We start from the raw sequence: 26,041 nt of genomic DNA on the forward strand, positions 1-26,041 counted from the left end.
AATATTTTTTCTCAAAAAATCAAAAAGCAGAGGAAATAGGTTGGATGGTAGACCCCAGAACATCTAAATCTTGTCAAGTGTATGCCTAAAGTATGTGGTAAACTCAACTGCTACCCTTAATTGTAATAGTTCTTGAAGATGGAGATAACACGTAAATAGAGTATATATTCAATGAATAGAGATTATATCATAAATAAGGATAAAATATTTAAAACTTAATTTAGTTAATATTTTTTTAAGAGAGATGTAAAAGAGAAATAAAACGGATAATTTGAGACGGAGAATTACTACTACTAATTACTCCATTAGAGATTATGTGGATGCTTCACTTCTGCACGCCAAAATTCCAATCTAGTCAACTAATCTATTACATTACTAGCTTTTTTCCAATGGATTGAAACCTCAAAGATTATGACAAAAAATAACCAAATGAAATATGAAGACATGATTGCCATTTTCTTCAAAGCTTAGTACCTATGTATCACCAAAAAAAAAAAAATACTAAATCTCATTCCAAAAATACAAAGACAATATATTCTGTAGTTAAAAAATAATACTCCCTTTTGTTACATTTTATGCAGAACTTTTTTCATATCAATTCGTTTAAAAAATAATTTTTTTATTAACAAACAATTGAACTTTACCTTTTTATTTTTCCTTGATAACATACTTTTATAGCCACATAGATTCTATAACATGTCTAAGACAAACTTTTATATAAATTCTTCTTTCTTTTTTAAATTGTGTCCAATCAAATATAGTCCAATATTTCTTGGAAATTTTTTAGAAAAACCCGTAGTTGCTGCCATTCGGTTGCGCACTGGTTACTGGTGAGAAAAATCGATCTCAAATCTCCTATGTAATATAGTCCGATATTGAAATGCAATGAATAAAGGTAATTCAAGAGTGAGTTGCTCTAGTGGTAAGCACCCTTTACTTTCAACCAAGAGGTTGTGAGTTCGAGTCACCCAAGAGCAATGTGGGGAGTTCTTGGAAGGAGGGAGCCGATGGTCTATTGGAAACAACCTCTCTACCCCAGGGTAGTGATAAAGTCTGCGTACATACTACCCTCTCAGACCCCACTAGTGAGATTATACTGGGTTGTTGTTGTAAAGGTAATTCGAGCAAAGTAGAGAAGAAAAGGGCACGGGTAGTCCGGTGCACTAAGCTCTCGGTATGCGCGGGATCCAGAAAATGACCGGACCACAAGAATCTATCGTACACCATCTTTGCTTGTATTTTTGTAAGGGGTTATTTTCGTTCCTTACCCGTGACATCCTGGTTAATGACAGTAATTCGAAGCATGGTAGAGAAGAAAAGGGTCAAATGCTAATTTACCTAAAAAAAATATTGATGCCAAGAATAGTACAGTAGAGAAGAGACGACATGATCCACTAAACAAAAGCAAGCAAACGTTGTAGCAATGATTAGAAAGAGGAATTTTGGGTTTTGCAAGAATGGCCACATTTCTTTTTTGTGCTTCCTAAACCAGTACACATTCTAATTATATTCTCTCAAAACCCTCTCTCCCACCTTTTGAATTCTAATTTCTAAGACGTGCCCCCCTTGATGCACGGCTGTCCCCATCTTCTTCACCACTTCTACTGCTTTGCCATTATCAATCCTCTCAAATAACCCACAAATCATCTAACACAATAATTTTTTGTCCTTTTCCTTTGGTTTAATCAAATTCTTGGTACCAACCAAATTTGGTCTCTTTCATTAAATAAATGGGCCTATTTATTTCCCCATTTCTCTTTTAACAAACTCATGTTGTTCAATGTGGAACTTGGTGTCGGTTTCATAGCTCTACTAGCATAAAAGTAATTTCCAGGTTAGGTTCTTTGTTACTATTTTAGTTCTGTTTGTGGGGTTTGCTTGATTTGGTTGCTCAGAAAATGAAAGAAAGATTTTCAAATTTGGCCATGTGACCACTTCTTTATTTCTTTGCAAGTTTATATATCTTGTAGATTTATGGGGTTCTCATTTTAACTCAAAGTTTGCAGCTTTTCATGTTTTTTACTTGTTTGAAGTGTCTATTACATTGGGTGCTGATATGTGTGAGTTTGTTCTGAACAACTGAGAGCGTAATTGTTAAGTTTCAGACAAAACTGGCCTTTTTGAAGCTTCAGGGCTCAAAATTTAAGGATTTAATTATTCTAGGATAGTTGCAGAGATATTATCCTGACATAATTGTTTCTTGATTTTCTTATTGTATCTGTCTGGTGTGAACTGTAAGCTTGTTTTTGATTGATTCATTAGCTGCTTTTTAGGACTGTAGTAGTATGTGTTTTTCTGAAAGGATCCTAGCTTAACTAATAGTAATAGTTGCAGAGGTAAATTTAAAGGATGCATTGGCAAACAATTACTAGCTTTTTTTTAGAGCCTTTTCCTTTCCTTTTCTTTTAAATGTTGCATCACGGTTGTTACAGGATAAGAACTGGTTACCAGCAACTCAATGGAGACACTAAATTCACCAGCTACAATGACTTTTCCGAGAGAGCCAGCCAACTTTGATGAGGTTTCTATGCATCAAAGTATGCTCTTTTCTGATAGTCTTAAGGTACCTCCTCTCTTCCTCTGCTGAAAATTGGTATTTTTCTTTTAATAGGATCTTGGAAATATGGAAGCTAATGCCTCTTGGTCGAGATAGCGGTAGAAATGACTACCTTTAGTTTTCATCCCTAGCATTTGATTCCAATGTTTACGAATTTGGAAGTTGCATATTGAATTTTCTTCTGCCCAATGTTTAAGAATTTGGAAGTTGACTTGGTGTTTAAAAATTTTGCTATGGATCTTGCATTTTGTTTCTTCAGGATTTAAAGAATCTGAGAAAACAACTTTACTCAGCAGCTGAATATTTTGAATTGTCTTATTCTAATGACGAGCAAAAAGAAGTGTGAGTTATCTGTCGACTTGCTGGAAAGCTCAATTCTATTTTCCATGTCTTTTTTCGTGTTGCCTCTGACATATTTCTCTTCATACAGTGTGGTAAATACATTGAAAGATTATGCCATTAAAGCCCTTGTGAACACTGTGGATCATTTGGGCTCTGTGACATATAAGGTCAGTGATCTCTTGGATGAAAAAGTTGATGAAGTATCTGGAACAGAGCTGCGTCTATCTTGCATTGAGCAGGTAATAACCTCCTATTTTTTTCGGATATCAAAACTTTATGAATACCATCGTTAAAAGAATTCTGATAGGATAAACCATGGTGCTTTGCACAAAAAAGTGACCACTATGTAACAGCATATGAGTGACTAATCCTCTTTCTAATGTCATATATTCAACTGTTTTTTGAAAAATACCTTTTTGCCTTTAGTTATGTTCTTGTTCGCTCTTCTCTCCTCCTCCCTGCACAAACATATGAAGATCTTATAACAACAATACTTCTTATAGATAGGTTAATTGAATGAACTCCATAATCGAAGTCAAGATACTTACCGAGTTCCATTTGGTTGAAGAAATGTTGTTCATTGATAATCTTTTAAAGACTGCAAGATGCTAACACCCTCTGAAGAGCCAATGCTTGGACATATCAAATGCTTGGCAGTTGGCGGTGTGCAATTTTCTTATATTTTTCTGTCCGAAGAATTCTGTGTCTAGTTAATGTTTTGTAGCTGAAGTGAATGCACAAACACACACTTTCATCAAGAAGATTATACACACAACCAAATAGGGAAGCTAGCTATGAGTCTTTGTACTTGGTAGTGAGAATGTAATTTGTGATATCTCTCCTCTTATTCGTGTTACCTGATTTTCTTGTAGAGATTAAAAACATGCCAGGAGTACATTGATCATGAGGGCCTGTCACAGCAGTCATTGGTTATTCATACTCCCAAGTATCACAAGCGATATATATTACCAGGTAATTATGATTACATCTCATGAGTATATCTTTCAAATCTGTTCCTTAAAGCAGTATTTGTCACTCTCAAGTCTGAGGACATTCGGCTATATTTGAAAATTACCTTTCAGTTGGGGAGACGGTGCATGGCGCTAATCTCACCAAGTTAAAGTACCAAGGATGTAGTCTTGATGATGAAGATAATTGGAATCAATTTAGAAATGGTAGTATATTATGCTTTTTGCCTTCAGTGTTGAGTTTCCACTAAGATTCTTTGTGAAAAATGAAATGACCTGAGCGGGTTTCTTTTCATGTAGCTGTGCGAGCAACAATTAGAGAGACTCCACCATCTGCAGCTGGGTAAATTTTTCTTGCTGTTTATCTTATCCAGCTCCTATTATGTTTTACCATTCATGACCATGCAAAGATTCATATACTGCAGGAAAGGATACTCTCCGGCACCTTCTCCACGACTTCTCCAGCAATATGGAAATTTTTCATTCTCCGGGACAACACCAAAAAAGGAATTAGGTATCTTCAAGTCATTTTCTTGCATTATAATACTTCATGCTTATAATTTTCCAACTTCTCTTTCTCAGTGGTGCTTGTAATTAATTTTTTCTTCTTCTTGTTGTACCTTTGGGCGCTAATGTACCAGCAGACAAGCGAACAGTTTCACCACATCGGTTTCCTCTTTTACGAACTGCATCTCTTGCTAGTCGACCGACTACCCCCAAAAGTTCTAGGCCAACCACCCCGAATAAAAGTCGATCTACTACTCCAAACCCCTCCAATGGGAGACGGGTAATTACTTTGTCCTCTATATATTTTACATTTGTTTAATCTGTTAATATTCAGGTCTAATCTTAATTAGTTTTGAAGTGCTTTGGTAACATTGTGCTCCTCCACCCTGCTCTGCGAGCTGTGTTGTTCATAGTTGATTTTCAGGGTTTTTAACTGTTAAATTGTGTTTTAGCATTACCCTGCAAAATCTGCTTCAATGCGGCTTCATGTGGACGATATAAACACCAAAGACACCGAGCAGCACACCAGCAAAAGTAAACGTCTGCTTAAATCTTTGCTCAGCCGACGCAAATCAAAGAAAGATGAAACGCTATATACATACATAGATGAATATTAACAGTACAGGTTCAAAGAAAAATGTGACGAAAAGGAGGTGTGATAGCCATTTGTAGCAGGAAACAAGGAACATGGCTTATTGCTATATACACTAGTGCTTACCTTTCTCCAATTGTATACGGACTGTGGAGCACATGCTTTGTTGTTAGTACGCTGCTTACTTTTCCTCAATTGTATATTAAATTTTGGCAATGTATTGGCAGTTTGTAAACGCAAGTGATTACAAGTTATCCTGGACATGGTCTTGAAAGATTATAAAGTAATATAGCCTGGATTTTATAGCCTTTTGGATAAAATTTGAATTGAAGTTGAAGAAGAAAATTATTTCAAGTTGCAGCTGAAAAAAAAGAATAAGAAATTGTGGATGTTGAAGTTGTGTTTTGATAGTTGTTTTTTTGGAATAACAATTTTGTAAAAGATGAAGGTGACAAACTAGCCTATCCTTTGTCATTCTTTCTGTCATTTTTGCAATCTTTAACCTTTATCCGACTTCCATAATGGATTTAAAATATCTGATAAACTCTCTAACATTCTAAATATTAATTGCAAACGCAAGCGAATATAATCTGAAATTTACTTTAAGCCACAGGGTATACATACTACTATATTTTATCACGAGATTTTGAGCTGCAAGAAGTTGCTTGAGCATCTTTGTTAAGGCCAAAATTAAACACTACTCCGTTTAGGGCCTCTTGCAGTTCCAGAAAAGTACATGATAAAGATCGACCAGATGAAGACAATCTGAAAATTTAGATTACTTTTGGGGGGGGGGGGGTGTTATCCCACATTCAATTACAACAGCAAATGGCTTTCTTTCTATAGCACATTGAATAAAATGAACAATGTCCAACAATATTCAGTAGAGGTCTCTATTCCTTCTTTGGACCAAATTCTTCAATAGTCTTTGTTGCGAGTGTGAGTACATCTACAAATGCACTAAACGATGCACGAAGAAATATTGCTTCAACAGCCTCAAAATGCCTGTAAAGCAAGCATCAAGAAAAGTTTCTGAAAACTTAATGATGCAGAATTTAAGAAAGAAATAGCAAGTGTATTAGTAGAAACAAGTGCTTACACTGAAAGCTTCCCATTAGATACAGACATATGCCTCTTCACTTTATCTGGCTGCAACTGCAATTTTTAATTGTACAGAGTTGAAGCACAAGTTGGGATCGGAATAAATGCTACAACGCATAAAAAACTCAGAATCATTTTACCTCTTTATCAACAGCCAACGCAGTATATACAATGTGAGCATTTTCTTCAGATCCAAGATCTACTTCCAAGTTGCTGCAGAAAGTACACCTCATAAAGTTAGATAAGAAGAAACAGCATCACTCCGTTTCATCGGAATACAAATTAAAAGTGCATCAACATAGAGTAAAACTCATTATTTCTAGTAATAAGATAGATGTCAAAAGTTTGCTACTCTGTTCTTCAGTTCAGATTCTTTTTGAGAAAGGTAACATGTATATTCATCAGCACCAAGTTAGTATCGGCAGTCATATTTACAATTACAAAAGGCCATGTTCATCTTACAAGGCTTCAAAAATTTCAAAAAAAAGTCTCTACATCCTCTACATTCTGTTCAGATTCTTGAGTTTAAGGAAAGATATATTCTTAGCATATCCATCTTTTGAAAGGCTTGTAAAGAAGTAGAAAGGTCCAAAAGGAATGGATAAGAAAAAGGAAGAGCGGAACAAGGACGGTAAGCAAATTCAGAGGACTAACTTAGTAGTCAAACAATGGGATACGGGAATTATGTATCTTGGAAAGAAGCAAGTCCGAGCAAGTACATACATTATACGAAAGCTCCACGTCCAATGAAATAGATTTAGAATCGCATTTGGTCCATTAACCACTTTACAAAGCATTAGATACCTCTACTGAAAATGAAGACACAATTCTCCACTAAAAGCTGGCGACCTTATGTGAAATTAGAACTGGACGAGTGCAAATTTTGACAGTAGTGGCCAACCGAGACATGAAGGAAAAAATCAGCTGCATTAGATTGTTAGACGAAGCTTAGAGTTCATTCCAATAGCGTTGATACAAAGCTATTATACACTATGGGGGACATCTGTGTGACATTACTTGTTGATATAGTGATGTGTTTCCTTTAATAAGACCAGCATATTATTCATATATGCAATATATATACTACTCTGTTCCCCCCATCCTCTGAAAAAAGAAAGCCAGATAGTTCAGCCATGCCCCATTACATGAAAACCAGGTAAACCCCCCACCCCCAAAAAAAGGGAAGTTAGAAGAAAACAGCAGAAAAGGAGAAATCTTTCTAATAAAGGAACAAATAAAACCATAAGGGTATGTTCAAATGAGTGGCGAAACCAAGAAAAACTGGCAAGAGCATAGGTATATCCTTTTAATATACATAATAATATGTAAACTAAGATTTCTTTGTTGGTGGTAAGAGGAACTATAGGATAAAGAGAGAAGAGAAACTACCAGTTGAAGTCCCATTGAGCCGCCACACCATCCATCACTTCCTGGACAGAGATGAAGATTGTTGACCAATTAGGGTTTTGGACTTTTGGGAGGTTTTAGGGGAACAAAGTACAAGTTCAGAAATCCGACCCGCGAAATGGATTACAAAATTTCTTATATATGGTTTAAAAGATATTCGTTACGTTATCCTTTACCAAGCGAATTACTATGAATAAGGTTAGTTAATTTTGTCGATTTTTAATGGTTATTATTCTAGTTTCCAAAAAAGTCACGTTTACTCTATATATATTCAGTATGCATAACTATGTAACCTTAATTTTTTTTTTTAAAGAATCATATGTATGTGTATTGCACAATAAACTTATGTATGTGTTTTTTTTTTAGAACTCATAAAAATACCGGTTTTTAAGACCAAATAAACTTGTATTCAATTTAAGACAAAGAATCATATGTATGTGTATTGCACAATTATTAAACAAGACAACCAAATTAATGTTATGAAACTATTAAACAGGAGCACTAAATTAATCAATATGCCTTTAGTTGATAGAGAATCTTTCCGTTACAAAAGAATACGAGCCCCATCACTGTTTGTTAGTATTTATTTGGTAGACAAGTGGATAGAGTTGAAGACAAGAACCATTGCGAAATCATACTTTTTTATAGCTAATATTAAAATAATGTTGCGTAACTTGTCTAAAATAGGACGCAAACAATAAATAATAAATAAAAAAGTAAAAAGAAGGAAAGATAATGTAAAAAATAGTGGCGTGTGTTAATGTATAATTGAATCATTGGAACAAGTAATCAGGGGAATTATGCCACCATTAAGAGTCTCTGGTAAAAGCTAAACAAGCGATTTGGATGGTATTAATTGTGTCTGGCCAGAAATCTATGTGTAAGTTGCACAAGAATATTCCAATGGTATATTACCAACTGTTGGCTTATCTGCCTCGTTATTATTGATTTTCCAAAAATAAAATTGGAATCAAAAGGGTATAATTCAGACGCCAACCTAAGCATCTTTATTTATACTCTTTCATTCATTTTCTGTAACCCCTTGCTATACTTTCTCTACTAAAAAAACCATGTGTTGATGCATATCTCTCCTCTGCTAATTAATATTTTCATCTTCTACAAAGAACAAGGTAAAGTAAGATAGGCAAGTCTCTTTCTTTCTCCCTCTGTGTGTTGTTAGTTATTTTTCTATTTACGTGCAACTCGACTATTTTATACGGGTATCCAGTAACTTTATTGAGTTAATTACTTCTTTCTCAATATTCTTTTCTAGTTTATCCCATTTCAAAAATTAAGTTCCATTTCTTTCCTAGTTGTATGTTGTGGCTGTTTGTTCCTTCTAGCCTGATTCTTCTACTTGTGAGATTGTTATTTACTGCATGTTGTTAATGGAAAGGGAAATAGAAGTGGAGCTTTTGAGGGGATTGAGAAGTGAGAACCATACTTAGAGAATAGAGAGAAATAAAGATAAGTCAAAGTGATTGCCTTTTGTTTTACCATTAAATACTGCACTTGATGTTATTTGGCTAAAAAACTCCACTTATGGGAGAAACCATATTGTTGTTTCATAGTATATGAGTAATGAGTTCATGTTAACGTTTCATTTTGGTGTTGAGGTAATCGTTTTAGGAATCAATATTTGGATAGGTTCCTATAATACATGTTATGGGGTTCTCTCAGTTTTAAATTAAAGGGACCATGCAAAATTCTCTATCAACCTTTGAAGCCTTGACTAAAAGATGTACAGTATTTTTTTTTATAACTCACAAATTTGGTGATAAGCTTAACAGTATTCATTCTTTTTCTACTTAGCAGCTGGATTAATAATTAAAGGTGGGATTTATTACTCGATGGAAAGGATTAAGCCTGCAGAAGGATGTTTCCCTGGCGTGATGAAAATTGAAAGAGAAGAGAGGAAAGTACTGTGAACCATTTCAGGTTAGCTTATGTCCTTGTTTTCTTGTTTGTTTTACCTTGGTCCTTGTTCCTTTTTTAAAAGATTCTTGTTTGGTAGTTTAGATTTATTGATTTCGTCGGATGAATTACGTAGACATGCTAGTTTTTGGTGGTTAACAGTAAAAAGAAGTGCTTTTGAGGATAAACAAAACCAGTTTTGGAGAAGCAGAAAAAAGGTAGCCTCTCTCCAAAAGCACTTTTGAGAAAAATACGCTTAGAAACAATTTTTAAAAGCTTGGTCAAACACTAGTGTTTTTCTAATTAATTAAACAATTACAAACTGTTTCTCACCAAAAGTACTTTTGAAAAAAAATACTTTTCAAAATAAACTGATTTTTGCAAATTGGCCAAAAAGCTACAAGTTTGCTGAGACATGGAACAAGAACCCTATCTGACTAGCTGTAACTAGAAAATGAAAATGACATCCTTTGCGTTTTTACCCTCTTTGTAATAGTAAAAGTTAAAACAATCTGGTCAGAAAGTATGTTGCTGTTTAAAAATTTATGTGATATTGCATGCTGATTGCTGAGAATCATTGAAGCGTTGAAGATTTTGAGACTTGGGTCTTGGATCTTCACTAACTTTTTGCTTGAAGTCTGCAGTTTTTCTTGGGTGATTCATTGAAAAAGGATAATTATCATTAATAAAAGGAATAATGATTTGCAGTTGTCAATACAACGAAATTCAGAAAATGCTCTATGCCCTTAACCAACTACAAAATTAAAGGTAGCAAGGGCTGTAATTCCTTTTGCTGATCCTTTTGTCAGCACAGTGTAGTTTCGCTTTTTTAACCTTCCTCCTGTGACGTGATTCTTGTATGTGAGACACTGTACAGTTAATTCATCGTCATCTTGAAACACGGATTAAGATTAATTATCCCATCCTTTCGGTTTCACCGGTTAAGTTACCATTGGACTGAATTCGCCACCATAGCTTCATGTGAGGGCTGCGCTTACTCTTACTGGTTTTAGACGACTTACACCTCTTCGCATAAACTCAAATGCCAACATAAACAAGCCAAAAAAGAACACCAAGAAGATCTGGAGCCTTGCTACAATGTCAACCATGACAGACACATTGCTTCCCGCTGGAGAACTTTTTCTTGTAAGTGGGGTTATACTCCATCCTGACAAAGACAACCAACTATTAGAGGGATGCAACTTAACCAATAAGCTTAAACAAATTATGGGAATTAGTGATTCATATAAGTTTATATATCCTACGGAGATACACATTTTCCTCTTATCTCCCGCTACCCCAAATAGACTAGTTTCACAATGCAGCCTTTTTCTTAGAACAGTAGGTAAAAGAAACAGATATCAGTACTTACCAGTGCTTTTCTTGGGCAAATTTGTCCAATCATATGGGCTAATCTTACTTGCGGATGCCTTGATCAACTCAAGAAGTGCGTCATTGACCTAAATTTTTAAAAAATCGTCATATACTTCTTCCATTAACAATCAGCTTTATATGACTACAGCCACACAAATGCCAATAGATTGGACATATCTAAAATTTTGTATTATGCTTAGCACTGTAACGAAACCAGGTCAGCAAACATATTTATAGAGACAAACTGCTAATTGACTCTTAAATCCAGAAGTGCAACATAATGCTTTCATTTGATCATGATATCCATGTGAATGTTTGATTCTCCTATTTATTTTATCTTTTTCAAGAACCGACAAGTTGAATGCTGTCGAAACATTCATTGATGTTCTGCATGACACTACAAGGCCCTAGCTCTGAAAACAAAAGTGAAAAGAGAAAGAATTGCTAGATCCAAACAGTCTGCATTGTATAAAATACCCTCTCATTTGCTAAAAAACCAAATGCAATAAAAATACTCAGATACCTGAACACTTATAAGAATTGTCAGATTGTAGTGTCCAGTGTGCTTGAAAGGATTCTAGTATGGGTTGACCCATTTTCAACCCGTTTAAAACGTAGGCCGAGTAGGGTTTTATTACGGGCGAGTTGGGTGGGTTAAAGAAATTTGGTATTTATGTGGTGTTCACAGATAGTCAAATCATTTAAAGCCACAGAGAGTACAAAAACTTTGAGAATCTCATAACGTATTATGCATTTCGGAATGTCCTATTAGTGACTCCACCAAAAGATTGATTTTGGCCTATTAGTGACTCCTTCAAGCGCCAGGTAATTGATTTTTACACCAGCCAAATGATCCTCGGAATCACTAGAAAGTTGCAGATCAATAGTTCTAGTAAGAGTAACCCATCCCGCCGGCTCTTTAGAGCAAATTCACAATATCTTAGATAGAATCAGACACTTTTTTGACCTACATCTTAGTACATAACTTTAACATGACACGCAGAGCGCCTATGGTTCTGTATTAGAATAATAAATACATAAAATTATACCTCTTCTGTCCTTTCATGACTAACAAGATGTCCTCCAGGAAGCTCTACCATTCTAGCATACGGATATAATTTCTTTGCAAGACTCTTCGCATGGCATAATTGAGCAATGACGTCGTCCCTACGCAGATGAAATACTGATTTATATCTAGATAACCTTTCAAAAAAATACTGATTTACATCTAAATAATATCTCTGGCTGTTCGAGATTATATCTGTAGTGGATAATGCCTTCGAATTACAGATAAATATACCTGCCGTGAATAACAGATATGAGGAACCCAGCAGAGCAGATAGATTCAAGATCAGTCCGCGATATCTTATGAGTCCAGCAAGCATTTATCTGCCCATCAAATCCACAATTTGACTGCATCCCGGATGCTGATATGCCTTTGATGTATTCCTGCCACACCCAAAAAAAAGATCCTAGTAAGCACCTTAGTATCTTTACAAAATAAAAGATGCCGAAGAAACATCTAGAACATTATGTGTTTAGGTCACTCACTTGATATAATATTGCTCTTCGGGTTTTAGTTCCCACATATTCCTCGAGGTATTCCTGTAAAGTAAAAAACACAGATATGTTAGTTACAAATCATTCCTTGGCCATGAGAAATGATATCTCATTAAATTTGATATCTAGTCATAATCAACCAACTCAATCAGCAATTTTATAAAAAATAATGCACATGAAACCGTGTTTACACATGGCATGTTCATGCAACTTTTGAGAAGGAAGGAAGTGAAGCCTCTTATTTGTCAGCACTATTAAATGAACAATTAATCAACCTTTGAGTAGTGGGTGTCTAAATCAACAGCAGCCCTCTGCTCAGGAGTTTTTGCCTTCAAAAAGCGGACTGCAATAGATAGAGTTTGACGATCGAGCTGCAGCAAGAAAGACCATATGAGCACGAGAACAAACACAATAACGCTTTGTTTGACTCAAGTATGTAATGAGCAGCGGACAGAGGAAGCATTGTGTTTTAAGGTACAACATAATTTAGCTCACATCCATTTAATGCAATTAGCAGACTCATTAATTTTACAGGATCTTATTCAACACAGTAATTTATTTTAACTATGCCAACATGTTGAATATTTCTTTAGTCTTCAGATCAACTGCTTGACTATTCTATGATGCCATCCAGAAAAGTTGGTGGGACTAGGAACTATATTGGATAGTCAACTGCTTGACTATTCTATGATGCCATCCAGAAAAGTTGGTGGGACTAGGAACTATATTGGATGGCTGTACCCCCTGCCAAACTACCAAAGCAGCAGGTTGACATGCAGCATTTCACTGGATTAAGGGGTTGAGTATCTCCTGAGCCCTTTGAGAGCATGAAGTAGAGGTAGAGTAGGATTACCTAATCTACAAATATATGCCATATTTCTGATATTTATATATCTCATGTGAAAATATGAGCATGCAAGATCCGCCTTTCCTCGAACGTGGGATTGCTACTACAGTACTGTAGTGCTAATTAATTCAATTGCAGGGGGGTATCATATATGCTACTGATTGTTACCGTAAAAACCAGCACAGCATTTCCTCCTTTCTCAAACACACTAGCATCTCTGCCTCTCTCACACCCACACACACGCGCATACACACACGAACACACACGATTGGACAAGATAAGAATATTCCACAAAAAGTGAAATCTGTGATTTTTCCTATTGAGATCATACACTAGCATCTCTGCCTCTCTCACACCCACACACACGAACACACACGATTGGACAAGATAAGAATATTCCACAAAAAGTGAAATCTGTGATTTTTCCTATTGAGATCATACAAAATGTCAATGTTCCACTATGCCACATGCTCTTTTTTATCATACTGGTGTCTGGGGCAGCTTCGGCACACTTCGACTATTCCACTGGGTACCTACTCCTCCCACCAGCATAGATACCAGGTAACTCTGCCCACCAAGCCTTGGGCAGATGAAGAAATTACCTAGTATTTTTTGCCTCCCTGGGATTTGAACCTAAAACCTCATGGTTCTACTCCGGGTTCATTAACCACTAGGCCACACCCTTGGGTGCCCTCTATGCCACATACTGATGGATACATTCTTTAAGATTTATGTATCACACCTTATTTCTTATCATTATGTATAGTTTTTGGATAAGTATGTACAGGAGAGACCTTATAAGCACCAAAATAACTGTGTATTGTGACATAAGCATCATCCAGCAGTAAATCATGAGACAATTGGTGACGCCATCATGCATTTACAGTTAGTTTTGTAAATGTTAGGAGCAAGTGTTAAGTAAGAAGTTTGAGTCTGTGCCTTACAATTCGTTGGTTAAGAACTTATTCACTCTGCACAGAAGTTGCAAATTCTGAATGCTGCATCTGAGTGTTCAAGCCTACATGTTGATTTACCTAGTGCAAACGGGACTTCAGGATAGTGCAAGTTTTATAGAATTTCCATTTTCAATTTGATCATGTTTCTTATTTCAGGGATACACAAGTATTATTCCGAGAAAAGAATCAAACAAAGATAAAATTGCGTTAGGAGCTTCAAGTTCTTGTTTAAGCAAGCTTAGAGCATCACTGCACCAGAAGTCCAACCAAAAAGTTATCTTTTAGAGTACACACAAGCAACGTACATGTGGTAGACAAAGGCATCCACATGTATTCCCCCAGAGAGAAAATTCTTTCTGTGGTTTGTTCAAGACCCACATACCAGTGTTATTAAAAGCCAGCACTTGGCCGCCTAAACCGACTAAGCTGTGCGAAGCGAGAGGTTATCGCTTCCTGGGTCAAGTCATGCGTTTCCAAGAAGTTTGCACGCCAAACATTGACGCGCCAAGTGATCCCAATGAGAAGTAGCAGGCTTTTGGATCTCAACTTTAGAGAGCTGGATTAATATTGACATTATTGTATATTTGGATGCTGAAATGTTATTTTAGTAGCAATTCAATTCTTATAGTAATAAATTCATACCATATGTTAAAATTTTTAAATTTTTCGTAAATTGTGCATTTCATTTCAAAGTGTGCTTCAATTCTCGTTTTTCGCTTCAAATGGGCCTACCGCATACTATTCCTGGAATTATCTTGACGACCACCATAGGCAAGGTTAGCACTTCTCTATTTTATCGTCACTACACTGTTATTAAAATAAAAGTGATCATAAAATGAATTAAGAGAGGAAATGGATAAGCTAGGAGGAAAAGAAGACTGGTCAGATATACACTCTGTAATCTCTGATCAGAACAACATAGGGTGTTCTTCACTCAGATAGAGGGGAATCAATGATGTCACCTGTGGCAGCCAAGGAAAAAAAAGGGTTTTGTTTTGACGAAGCGATGTGTCCCTGACTAGTTTGCAGTGTGCAAATTCCACCTAGCTAGTTTCATAGCATGTGCTATTGCTTCTTTTTCATCTTTCCTTGAGCCGAGGGTCTATCGGAAATAACATTTCTACTTTCTCAAGGCAGGGGTAAGGTTGCATACACACTACCCTCCCAAGACCCCACTTGTGGGATTACACTGGTTTTTGTTGTTGTTGTTACTTTCATAACATGACCATCGATGCCAGGTATAGTGGAAAAAACTGAAAATGCAAGAATGCCCTCAAGTCTTCATAATTACCAGAATGCATCTATTCTTTTATTTTCAGTAAGCTGATTTTTATAATGTCTTACATGGAAGGGGCTGGCAATGCTAAGGAAGAGCAAAAATACATTCAGGTATATCCATACCATTTAACTCTTGAACAATATGCTTAATGACCGATAGTTGAAGAGAAAATCTTACCCTGGGAATACATTCATAGCCTCCTCCTGTGACATTCAGTAAAGCCAAAGATAAAACTCTCCTAGGCACCAATGCAGCCAATCTGCAAGCTATCATCGCTCCTGAATGATTGAAAAAAAGTACAAGCAAGCATAAAAGTTAGCACATTGATCACATAAGCATTTTCCCAGCTACAGGATGAACTTGATTCTCAAATATGATGTTCCACATTTTATTCAAGTTGTTAAGCAGCCATGTTGTCAAGCTGAAACTGCAAAGATCACTTCCTATAATTTGAAATGGCTTAAACTACTTGAAAGATGAACTGGAAATACTCATATTATGCTACCAGTATAGAAATTGCATCTTTTTTCTATATACTGCACACTTAAGATCGAAATCTCTATTTCAAAATCAAATTTAATTAAAGTTGTACAAAGTCAATAATAGAGATGGACAAAGTCAAAAATGCCAACCAAAGAGGACAGAGTCAGAAACTTACCCATTGAATGGCCAAAGACGTGTGCTTTTTCCCACCCCAAGTGATCCATTATAGCAATTGCATCTTTTGCCATAATCCTTGTGCTGCACCCAACATTAATTTAACGTATCAGCTACTTAACTTTAGTTTTTACCTAAAAACAGAAAAATAGTTAAAATGTCTCCTCATATGTCTAATTGTAGCCCCACAAAAGGACTAAATTCATTCTTGAACTGCTCCTATTAGCTGCAAATATTCGATAATAATCTAAAAGTTACCATTTTTCCTATTTTATTGCTAAAAATAGCTGAATAAAGGTAATTAAAAATTGTGGTTATATGGGGACTTACGTGTACTCTGATTTTTTAGTGGGGACGGAGCTTAAGCCCATTCCACGATTGTCAAAAGCACAGACCTCTATACCGGAGCTCCGATCACCGGCCGCTGGCGATTCATCATCATTCGGAGTAATCGTTCCGGTGAGCGCCTTGATCTGTGGGGCCCATGAAGTATGCGTCCCAGCCAATCCTTTTATCATTCAAAACACAAAAATTCAGAAACAAACCATAAAAAGTCCAAATAGGAAAAACATCAAAAAAAAAATGCAGAGGAAAACGAAGAATACCAATAATTAAGAGAACTTTGACCGGGCCTTGACCATAAGTTCTATAAAAAATCTTGGTTCCATTGTTGCCAGTTGCATCCACACCGTTCTGGTATTTGCTGATTTCACAGAAAGGCATGTTTGGCCTATTCAACAAATCAAGCCTCTAAAATGCCTTTTTCAGGAAAAAAGAAGTAAAAAAATTAGAGAAGAAAGTTTTGTTGGAATATTTATGAATGAGAAATACAGAATGAAGAATTAGGAAATGGGAACAAGAGTTTGTTTTTTGTATAATGTGGCTTTTTCCTTTAAATAAACCTCCATTGACAATCCTTAGGCTACTCGTTATTGGTTTTTTACTTCTTTTTTTATAAATTTTTGTTTCTAATTATTTGGAGATTGAGTGGGGCCGAGTGAACACGTGGCAGATAAGGAGCGGTGGATCAAAAAGCAGCATGGACGGTCGGCTTTGAGTAGCTCAGCTTGCGTTAGAAAAAATCAAAGTCAAAGAAATCGCTTTGGCGAAGCGTAGTGTGAAATTCTGGAAGAAATGGTCTTGATTTTGAGGCAGAGTAACCCAATAATATTAGGCAAAATTAAATAAATAAACGAAAACTAATTCTTCCGCGCCTAATGTTTATATCAAACAAATAAATATACTATATAAGTTTATACATACGTTTTTATCATTTAATTAATATTAATAAGCATATATTTTTATCTTATTTACCACTTGAATCATAATAAGTTGATTTACTTAAACGAAAACACAGAATACAAATAAACATTTTCATAAATATAGACATTCTAGATGGTTATTGAAGGAGTAGTTGAGCTGTACTTTAATTTTGGTGACCATTTCCTTTTCAACGTAATCGTTAATATTAGACAATATTTTTCTTTTTAATTAATTAATTAATTAAATGCTTGATAATGAACGTTGCAAATTCTTAACGCCCCCCCCCCCCTAGATATGCCCCTTTTTTAACTTTCACCTTTTTTATTCTCACGAGTCACGTGCAACACAGATTTAACGTTTTTTTTCTTTTTCTTTTTTCCCCTTGTTTACAATTTTACAAGAATTAAAAAGGATAAAGGGACAACTAGGATATTCAAGTTTAAAGGGCATGTTTTTTCCAACACAACAGATAAGTTCGTGGCTGAGAGGAAATTTGATGTTTAAAGAGCTGATTCAGCACACACACGATTGCATCTAGACAAAATAAGGACCTTTATCCACACAATTTCCTCTTTTCATTTTTCCCCTTAATAAGGCCCCCAAAAAAATGCTTAGTGACAAAAGGAATGAAGTTACCAATTTTAACACATAATACATTGAATAAAACAGCTTATGGGACTTGGAAATGAACATACATAAGATGGCGTCTCAAAACTTTTTAATCACTATATAAAGCTAGTCCGAATATAAAGGACAGCCCAATGCAATAAGCTCCCAAATATAAAGGGCAACTCAGTGCAATAAGCTTCCGCTATGCACGGGTCTGTAAACGAGCCGGATCATATTGGGTCTTATCATCTTATGTACGCAGCCTCACCTTGCATTTCTGCGACAGGCTGTTTCTGCAGCTTGAACTCATAACCTCCTTATCACATGACATCAACTTTTACAATTGCACCAAAGCTCTAGCCCAAATATAGTTACAGCAACGGCGGAACCTCTAATCTCCTGATGACATCGCAACAACTTTTACAATTGTACTAAGCTCCCCTTCAAAGCTAGCCCAAATATATTTACAGAAACTGCAGAATCCTATCCACTATAGAATAATAAAACACGCAGAACATATATACAAGAAATTAGCCCAACTATATTTACAAAATTCCATTGGGGGATTGAGGTGTAGTTTTTTATATTTACATAATGTACAATGCTACCTACTAGAAGAATATATCTCCGACGTAATCTGATATGAAAAGACATGGAATATACATACATGAATTTAGCGAATTTCCGTGGAACAGAGTGAATGTTGTGATGAATGTTTAAACAAGAGATGGTTTAGAGAACAGGAAATAGCCATCCCATGGTCCAACCAAGTAGCAAACCTGCACCAGCAAGACTCAAACCCAAGGCAAAAGCTACAGCAGACTTGTTTATCTTGCATTTATCCTTTGCTGGCTTCCTCTTAATAGGCTTACATCTACATTTTTTCAGTTTCCTGCCTTTGATTGGGACCAACGGTAAGAAAGGCGAAAAGTTGGTGGAATTTCGCCCGTCTTTGTTCCGGAGCTGGAGACACAGAGCTTCAAGCTGCAAAATGTGAAGCCACTGCCTGTAAGCAAAGAGGTGAGAAGCCTGTCTGAAGAATAGCTTGATCACGTGTTCCTTCTCGTTGTAGGCTTGCTGTGCCAATTGTTCAGCCTCTCTTGCACGGGTTTGAGAATGGCATAGTGCTTCTAACAGCTGAGCTTTGCTGAGATCGCTTGATCCTGGTTGAGTTTCGTCCAAGGGTACTTTGGCAGTACTTAAATTGTCATCACCACTGGGATTAAAATGATACACGTTAGTGTTGTTAATAATTGGAAAATGAGAATGAGAAGGAAGCGAGGTGAACAACAATTTTCTTAGCATTTACAAACATCATTGTCGGTCCAGGCATACATATGAACATGATGTTTCAAACATTCAAAATGTAGGATTGGTGTTATAACTTTAACTAGAACACTTGAGTTTTGTGAAATAATATGTCAAGGAAAGACTTCATAGATATGATAGAATGCTGGGCAATTGTTTATGGAGTTCCACGATATTGCAGAAAACTCAGAACTACGAAGAACTTCAAAAACCGAAGGACATCCTTTATTCATTAACTCGAAACGAAGAGATTCTGCAATACTAGATTACTAGGTTCTTGAAAGAAAATATAAGTAAGAGAGATTTGTTATAAACTCTCCAGGATTCATCGTTACACAACACCTGCCAAGCCCAAACCAGCATATCAAAGTGGGTGGAAAGTGCAGAAAAGAATGGAAAGGATACCAAACTCTTATTTTTTTCCTTTTCCTTGTTCCATTTGTACAAACAAGAGGAAAGAAAAGAGAATCAGTAACTTCTTATTAGGTCTTCGATAAGATAAAATTTGGTAAGAGCAGAATGACACTAACAAGCACAATAATTTACAAGTAAAAGGCGATGAATAAAGTCGTTGATATCTTCGAGAAAAATATGCAAAGATAAACCTAAGTTAACATAACTGAGATAAGATTCCAAAGAGGAAAAGAGTTGGGGATTCGACTTCATCTGCACTCATGTAGATGAAATTTCAACAAGTTGAGTTCTGAAATCTAATTTAGTATGCTATCCATATTTTGAGTCTAATTTACTCCACGGACATCCTTTAACTTTGAATATCCATATTTCAGGTTTATTCTCAGTTAAAACACAAAAGGAGGAAAATATTTCTCCTCCATACAACAGAATAAACTTGCTTTCTTCCACTCCTTTTTTCGCGTGCCACATCTTGTTACAAATTTGATGCACTAAATTAGTTTTCTCTACCGTAGACCTCCTCCATCCTAGTCCATTTGATCCATTTTTACTTTGATCCATCCTAAAAGTATGATCTCTTTACTTAAATAATAAAGATCACCAATTCTAATTAATATCTAATCATACTGTTCCATATTATTTTGAATTTGATGTCACCTTAACACTCTCACAACCATTACAACTCACACATAAAAACTCCTAACTTACATTTTTTCTTCAACCTCTGTGGAAGTCTTCCCAAGTCATACAAAATGGGACAAAGTATACATATGTTAAAAAGAACACTGTGGTGAAGAAAGATAGTAGCTAGCTCTTCAACCAGAAAAGGTAGTAGCTAGCGATAGTTGGATAAATACCTTACTGGCTGTCTTGAACCATGTGTCGAGCACCCTTTGCCAACACACAATCTCTTGTATTGGCTTTGTGAAGGATGTTGTCCCGAATAACAGTCACGAGTATCCAGAAATTCCTTCTCTCCGACACTAACCTGGCCGGAACATTGAGAACTAGTATATGACTTACCTTCCAAAAACTGAGGCCATGAAAGATTAGAATTTCCAATACAGCCAGATGACTTGAGAGAACCTGAGGCAGCTAACTCCTTATCAGCTGTGCGCCACCACGGTTCAGCCTTCTCAACTCCAATCCATTCAAAGTCCAGTTTAGAAAAATCCTTCTTGGTGTCTCCAGGATCAAGGTGGCTGTAATAATCAAAGTCCAGAAATCCTCCAGTATCCATCTTTACTGGTGTTTTCTGTGAACCATCACCTCCTACATTTGGGAGCATCTCTAATGGTCTATCTTTGTAACTATATGAAGAAGGATAATAGCCTTTGAGCTGTTGGTCTAGCTTTGCATCATCATCACAATATGTTTGAGAATAGAACTCCTCGATCAATTGGTTTTCTCCGTATAATTTCAGAATATTAACACTCTCTGAGCTCAACACTTTAAGCTCCGACTCTACCACGCTTGTGAATTCATGTGAATTATATTTCCCACACTCATGAAGTTCAGAATCCATGCAGCTTGAAACATCATGTGACACTCTTTTTGCATTTCTAGAATTGTGGCCGGACCCTAATTCTGCAGAAGACATCAGGAATAGAGAGAATATTGCGGCTATCTTTTAATCTCTAGAGAATGAACAGTTGGCAGTTCACCCTCATATGGCCCAAAAATAGCAGCTTTAACCTTATCATCCCTTCTTTGCAATCCTGAATAAGCAACAGAAGAATATAATTACGAAAGCAATGAAACGGATAGATGTCAAACCCGAGCATTGAGAAGAAATAAATTATACTATAGATTAATAGGTTATAAAACAAAAATCTGAATTGAGAACCAGAAGAAGCTTCACTTATCAATTGAAACTTTTTGGCTTTTTACAACTGCTGAAACTACTCTTTCTAAGCAGAGATATTCAAATGATTTATGTTTCACTCTACATACAGCTTTCCAGCAAACTGTACAAGAAATTGGATGTTTACTTCCCAAAACACAATCGCTAGAAAAGAATCTCATGTGTAAAGCACTAATGCTTCATTTGTTTAATCGTACTACCAAGGTAAGTTTAGTTAGACAAAAATTCAATTCACCATACTACCAGATGAGGGGAAAGAATTCTCTGTATTACTAATCCTTCTACAAATTGAAGCACATCTAAAAAGCATTCAGAAATCACTTTGTGATAGTGAAACATTCCTTTGGTCAAGCCTCTATGAGGACCATGATATCAAAACTGACAGAAAAAATTCAGAGAGGAAAATATTATACCCAGATATCGAATTTAGCCAGCTAAAGTATTCAAATAAGATAACAACAGAGCAGTGGCAAAGCCAGGAATTTACAGAAGTAAACACACGAATAAGTTAAAGGGGATTCAACATATAGTATATATACATAAAAATAAAATTTTAACCTAGCTACGCAGTGTAATTTTCCGAAAACTGATACCCCTTAGCCTAAGGTGGCTCCGCCACTGTAGTCAAGGTAAACGACAAGCCATATGAACTCCATACTGCTTAATTACCCAGTCAACGCATAACAAACTTTGATCTGCTCCATTTCTTTACCCCTTGAAAGTTTCTAATAAACATGTCAGATCAAGTCTTAAAGAATACACCTATAATCAACTAACTTCATATAATCGTCACAAAATCATATCATCTCTTTACACCTCAAAATTATACATGATCGCTAATCCAAAAAAACACAAAGAAATATTCAATTTTTCTGTTCCTATATGTTAAAGCGAAAATTCCCAAACAGCCTTTATCTAGTTATACATAAATAACCGACAGTTTTGTACGGATCAAAGAAAAGTGAATACAAATAGTTTTATTATATTCATGATTAATCTATGAACAATTAAGATTAGACCTTCTAATAAATCAGAAAGGAAAAACAGTGGAACAGAGCATGAAACACAGTTGAAGAAATAGTGAAGAGAAAGTACCTGCTTGGAGATGCTTCGAAGGAAAGAAAAACAGTCATTTGTTGAAAAATCAAATTACGGTGCTTTTCCTTCATAATGTTCTCAATATTTAATCACATATTATTTAACGACATATTTTTTTTAAACTTTTCGTGCCTATATAAATACTTTGTAATAGATAAAAATATATACACAATTGAAAAAGAAAATTTTCTTTATTTCTTATTCATATTTTACTAAATTGCTTTTATTTCATAACAACATTTCTTGTTCATATTTTACTAAATTACTTTTATTTTATAACACGTTATAAACCATTAATATTTGAGTTTGGTTCTTCTTCCGCCCATGTTCATGTTCTGATTAATAAAATAAGAAAAGAATAACTACTATAACTAGTAAGTACAAAAGCAGGTAAGTGTGAGGTTGGACTTGAAAGAGAGTATGCTGTGCTCCAAGTTTACTCCTCCATTACTTTTGTTGTTGTTTTTTTAAGTCTTTTGAGTTGACAATTTAATTTCCTAATAACTTTCATTCTTGACCTTGTCTAAATTATTAAAGTTTAGAAAAACTAATAGGTAATTGAATCTTTCTGAGTATGATCTTGTGTCAGTTACATGTATTCTTGGGGTTATGGCTTATGTTACGCTAGTAATAGTTCCTCTATTGCATCCAATATTTTGATTAAAAAGGAAAGGAAATCGGTAATTATAATTTTAATAAATATTTGTCCCACCACTCAATGACCACTATAATTGTGTGCACTTTTACTAGTAAGTGGCCTGGCATGATAACTTTGAGCTTACTAGATAATAGAAAAAGTGACTATTCTAAGGATATATTTTTGTGCTTAATTATTTTTTGTTAGTGACATTGATAATAGTAACAAAGTTTGAGTTATTAGTACCGATGAAATTGTTCTCACACTTTTGAAGTACTCAGGAATTGTATAACTTAAATATTTTTGTCATTTTTAACTTAACATAATATAATAGATTTTTTTCAGTCTATAAGAAATAGTTTATCTCATTTCTATCTTAAAGAGGTCAAAACTACATGCAATGAGTTTTATAGTCATAATTGATGAAGTGCTAATGTTTATAAAATTGTTATAATATAATGGTTTTATGCATGACCATTATAAGTGGCCCTGTGGGTAACAGATTTAGAGGACCGAGGATGAGTCTCAGTTGCACTATGGCCTATTGTGCCAAAGGTTAAGGATAAGACGATGAGTTCAAGTCGCGGGTAAGACATCGAGAGCAAGTCATGATGCTCCATGATGATAAGAGTTGGGTTTGAGTTTCAATTCATTATGGCCTAACATGCCTTTATATTGGTAAGACATTGGGTTTGAGTTTTACTGTACCATATTGATGATATAATGATGACTAAAGAAAAATAATGTATTTGTCATGAAAAAGTATGAAGGTTGTCCCACTTGATTTGTTTCATTTTTGAAGTGAATGTGATAGCAGTGCATAATAAGCCTAAATGAAGACAAGTGCTTGACGAATGAACATTGGTGTAACAAATGAAAAAATAATAATAGTCATCATTATGATAATTATAAAATGAGAGAACAATAATGGTTCTCAAAATATATCCTTCAAAAGGTGAAAACAATGTTTACCATTTAATTGGTATGAAAAAAATAATAAAGTACGTCGCTATGATTATACTTCATTCTTTGAAGAAAATGTGACTTGTGATAAATATTGAGAATGCAAACTCATTCCTGAAGGTGAATGTGGCAATATGTGATAAAAGTAATGAATAAAGATATGCAATTGCATGATTGGATGAATGTCACACAACTCACCTCTAAGGGAGGTTTGAGTGAAATAAAGAGAATAAATATTATTGTGTGGTTACATGAGTATGTCATTGGTCGCGTACATGTGATACACTAAAAATATATTGTTGTGCCTTATAAAAGTTTATTAAAGGCAAAATTAATGCAAGAAATGATTTTGCTTATGATGATTTTGACCATAACAATTATTATGATATGGTTTTCTCCGTAAATGAGACATTCATCATATGGATAGTGTGACAAAAGATCTTGTAGTACAAAATCAATTAAAAGCTCCGAAATAGCTAATTTGTTACTACCCGGATGGGTGAAATTGTTCATGACATTGATATTGTAATAAGTCTCAAAAGAAACTTTTTGAGTTTCAAATATATAAGTTAAAGTGGTTGACATATTGAGATTATAAATGAAAGAAATATTGAATATCTTCATATTTTTATAATCATAACGGGTAAATATGAAAGGTTACCCGATTTTCTTTCTATTTGTACTACACAAGTATAAGCATGATGATGCAATTACAAGCCACAAGTAAACTAGAGGTTTACTGAAATAAATATTAGTTGGCATGACCAGTTGACCAACTCGGTTCAATTATGATCCGAAAAAATAATTGAGAATTACATTGGCATATATTGAAGAAATATAAGATTCTTCAAGAATTCTCTTCTGCTGCTTATTCTCATGATATACCAGTTAAGGTTGAGATTGAATCCCTTGAATTATGGAACGAATAAAAGGTGATAAATATATGGGCCAGTCACCTTCCATGTGAACCGTTTACTATTATATGATTTTAATAGATGCATCTATTCTATGGTCACATATGCATTTGTTATCAGCTTGCAGTTTGGCTTTTGCAAGATTGATTGCTCAAATTATTAAAGCACAATTTCAGAATATAAATTATGATGATTTATCTTGATAATATTAGTTTAAATCCAAGTTGGTTTAGCAGAAATTGTATGCCTCCAATTATATCTAAACTATTGGTTATAAGAACAAAACTGCCAAAATAAAATTTGGTATGTGATGTATTATTTAATATACAATAACACTTGTACGCATCTAGCCAAGTTATGATAAGTTCTCCTTATCACAATTGGTTCAGGGTCAGGAACCAAATAATTTTCATATAGAAATATGAATGTGTTATATGATTTAATTATTCCACCACAATGCACAAAGATGGATTCCCAAATAACGCTAGGGATATATGTTGGCGATCCCAACAATAAGGGGAGAAAATGAGCAGTTGAAAAAGTAATGCATGTAATGAATTATTATGAGTACATCTAGATCCTCGTACAAGAAAATGTGAACTTGAAGTTCAAGTGATAATTCATTTGCAAAATATTGCCAAGCATATTTGCTGACCCAAGGCTAACTGCTAATACTCCAAATAAAATAAAGTCCATAATGAATAGAGTCCATGGCATGCATAAAGCATAATAGACTAATCGGTTCCAAAGATAAAACTCCTTGAAGAAGGAGAGGAGCAAATATTCAAGATGGTCATAATAAGGAGGCAAGTGCTCTAGAAGAGCACCACGACATAACACTTCATAAGACCTCATGGGAGAGGCTCAGGTACCTGAAAATAATAAGATAAAGAGATCTCAATAAGTTATG

At 35.1% G+C, this 26,041-nt stretch overlaps 4 protein-coding genes and 1 long non-coding RNA gene across 18 annotated transcripts; 2 read left to right on the plus strand and 3 right to left on the minus strand.

The window, feature by feature from the left end:
• Positions 1-1,314: 1,314 nt before the first annotated feature.
• On the plus strand, positions 1,315-5,274 carry LOC107775658 (protein ABIL2). Of its 5 annotated transcripts, none has more exons than XM_016595407.1 (10): positions 1,315-1,834; positions 2,433-2,563; positions 2,817-2,899; positions 2,988-3,138; positions 3,772-3,871; positions 3,982-4,074; positions 4,168-4,210; positions 4,293-4,381; positions 4,509-4,654; positions 4,827-5,274. In XM_016595407.1, exons 2-10 carry the CDS (start codon positions 2,459-2,461, stop codon positions 4,989-4,991), a joined length of 975 nt encoding a protein of 324 aa, XP_016450893.1. In that variant the 5' UTR covers positions 1,315-1,834; positions 2,433-2,458; the 3' UTR covers positions 4,992-5,274. The 5 variants fall into 5 exon arrangements, with proteins under 5 accessions (XP_016450893.1, XP_016450896.1, XP_016450894.1 ...); XM_016595410.1 differs by having other exon boundaries at positions 4,512-4,654; XM_016595408.2 differs by having other exon boundaries at positions 1,423-1,823.
• Positions 5,275-5,724: 450 nt separating this feature from the next.
• On the minus strand, positions 5,725-7,608 carry LOC107775663 (uncharacterized). 2 transcript variants are annotated; one of them, XM_075248596.1, is made up of 5 exons: positions 7,457-7,602; positions 6,791-6,991; positions 6,208-6,280; positions 6,066-6,121; positions 5,725-5,971 (listed from the first exon to the last, which is right to left on the minus strand). In XM_075248596.1, exons 2-5 carry the CDS (start codon positions 6,862-6,864, stop codon positions 5,860-5,862), a joined length of 315 nt encoding a protein of 104 aa, XP_075104697.1. In that variant the 5' UTR covers positions 6,865-6,991; positions 7,457-7,602; the 3' UTR covers positions 5,725-5,859. The 2 variants fall into 2 exon arrangements, with proteins under 2 accessions (XP_075104697.1, XP_016450902.2); XM_016595416.2 differs by lacking the exon at positions 6,791-6,991 and having other exon boundaries at positions 7,457-7,608.
• A 752-nt stretch (positions 7,609-8,360) lies between these two features.
• On the plus strand, positions 8,361-14,787 carry LOC107775660 (uncharacterized). Of its 6 annotated transcripts, none has more exons than XR_012707053.1 (6): positions 8,364-8,604; positions 9,290-9,412; positions 12,053-12,237; positions 12,627-12,796; positions 12,916-13,160; positions 14,282-14,787. It is a non-coding gene; the product is annotated as an uncharacterized LOC107775660 (long non-coding RNA). The 6 variants fall into 6 exon arrangements; XR_012707052.1 differs by having other exon boundaries at positions 8,367-8,604; positions 12,957-13,160; XR_012707051.1 differs by having other exon boundaries at positions 8,361-8,618; positions 12,627-13,160.
• Positions 10,047-16,985, minus strand: LOC107775659 (uncharacterized). The gene is made up of 10 exons (XM_016595411.2): positions 16,667-16,985; positions 16,392-16,569; positions 16,063-16,145; positions 15,582-15,682; positions 12,598-12,693; positions 12,314-12,367; positions 12,063-12,211; positions 11,812-11,929; positions 10,761-10,848; positions 10,047-10,556 (listed from the first exon to the last, which is right to left on the minus strand). The coding sequence occupies exons 1-10, from the start codon at positions 16,782-16,784 to the stop codon at positions 10,366-10,368; spliced, it is 1,176 nt and encodes a 391-aa protein (XP_016450897.1). The 5' UTR covers positions 16,785-16,985; the 3' UTR covers positions 10,047-10,365.
• Positions 16,986-18,454: 1,469 nt separating this feature from the next.
• LOC107775662 (uncharacterized) lies at positions 18,455-22,762 on the minus strand. Of its 4 annotated transcripts, none has more exons than XM_016595412.2 (3): positions 22,615-22,762; positions 20,513-21,373; positions 18,455-19,149 (listed from the first exon to the last, which is right to left on the minus strand). In XM_016595412.2, the coding sequence occupies exons 2-3, from the start codon at positions 21,253-21,255 to the stop codon at positions 18,666-18,668; spliced, it is 1,227 nt and encodes a 408-aa protein (XP_016450898.2). In that variant the 5' UTR covers positions 21,256-21,373; positions 22,615-22,762; the 3' UTR covers positions 18,455-18,665. The 4 variants fall into 4 exon arrangements, with proteins under 4 accessions (XP_016450898.2, XP_016450901.2, XP_016450900.2 ...); XM_016595415.2 differs by lacking the exon at positions 22,615-22,762 and adding an exon at positions 22,539-22,575; XM_016595414.2 differs by lacking the exon at positions 22,615-22,762 and adding an exon at positions 22,113-22,523.
• Between the last annotated feature and the right edge of the window lie 3,279 nt (positions 22,763-26,041).

This window comes from Nicotiana tabacum, unplaced genomic scaffold, assembly GCF_000715075.1.
Source record: "Nicotiana tabacum cultivar K326 unplaced genomic scaffold, ASM71507v2 Un00002, whole genome shotgun sequence".
In the NCBI taxonomy this organism is placed as follows: domain Eukaryota; kingdom Viridiplantae; phylum Streptophyta; class Magnoliopsida; order Solanales; family Solanaceae; genus Nicotiana; species Nicotiana tabacum.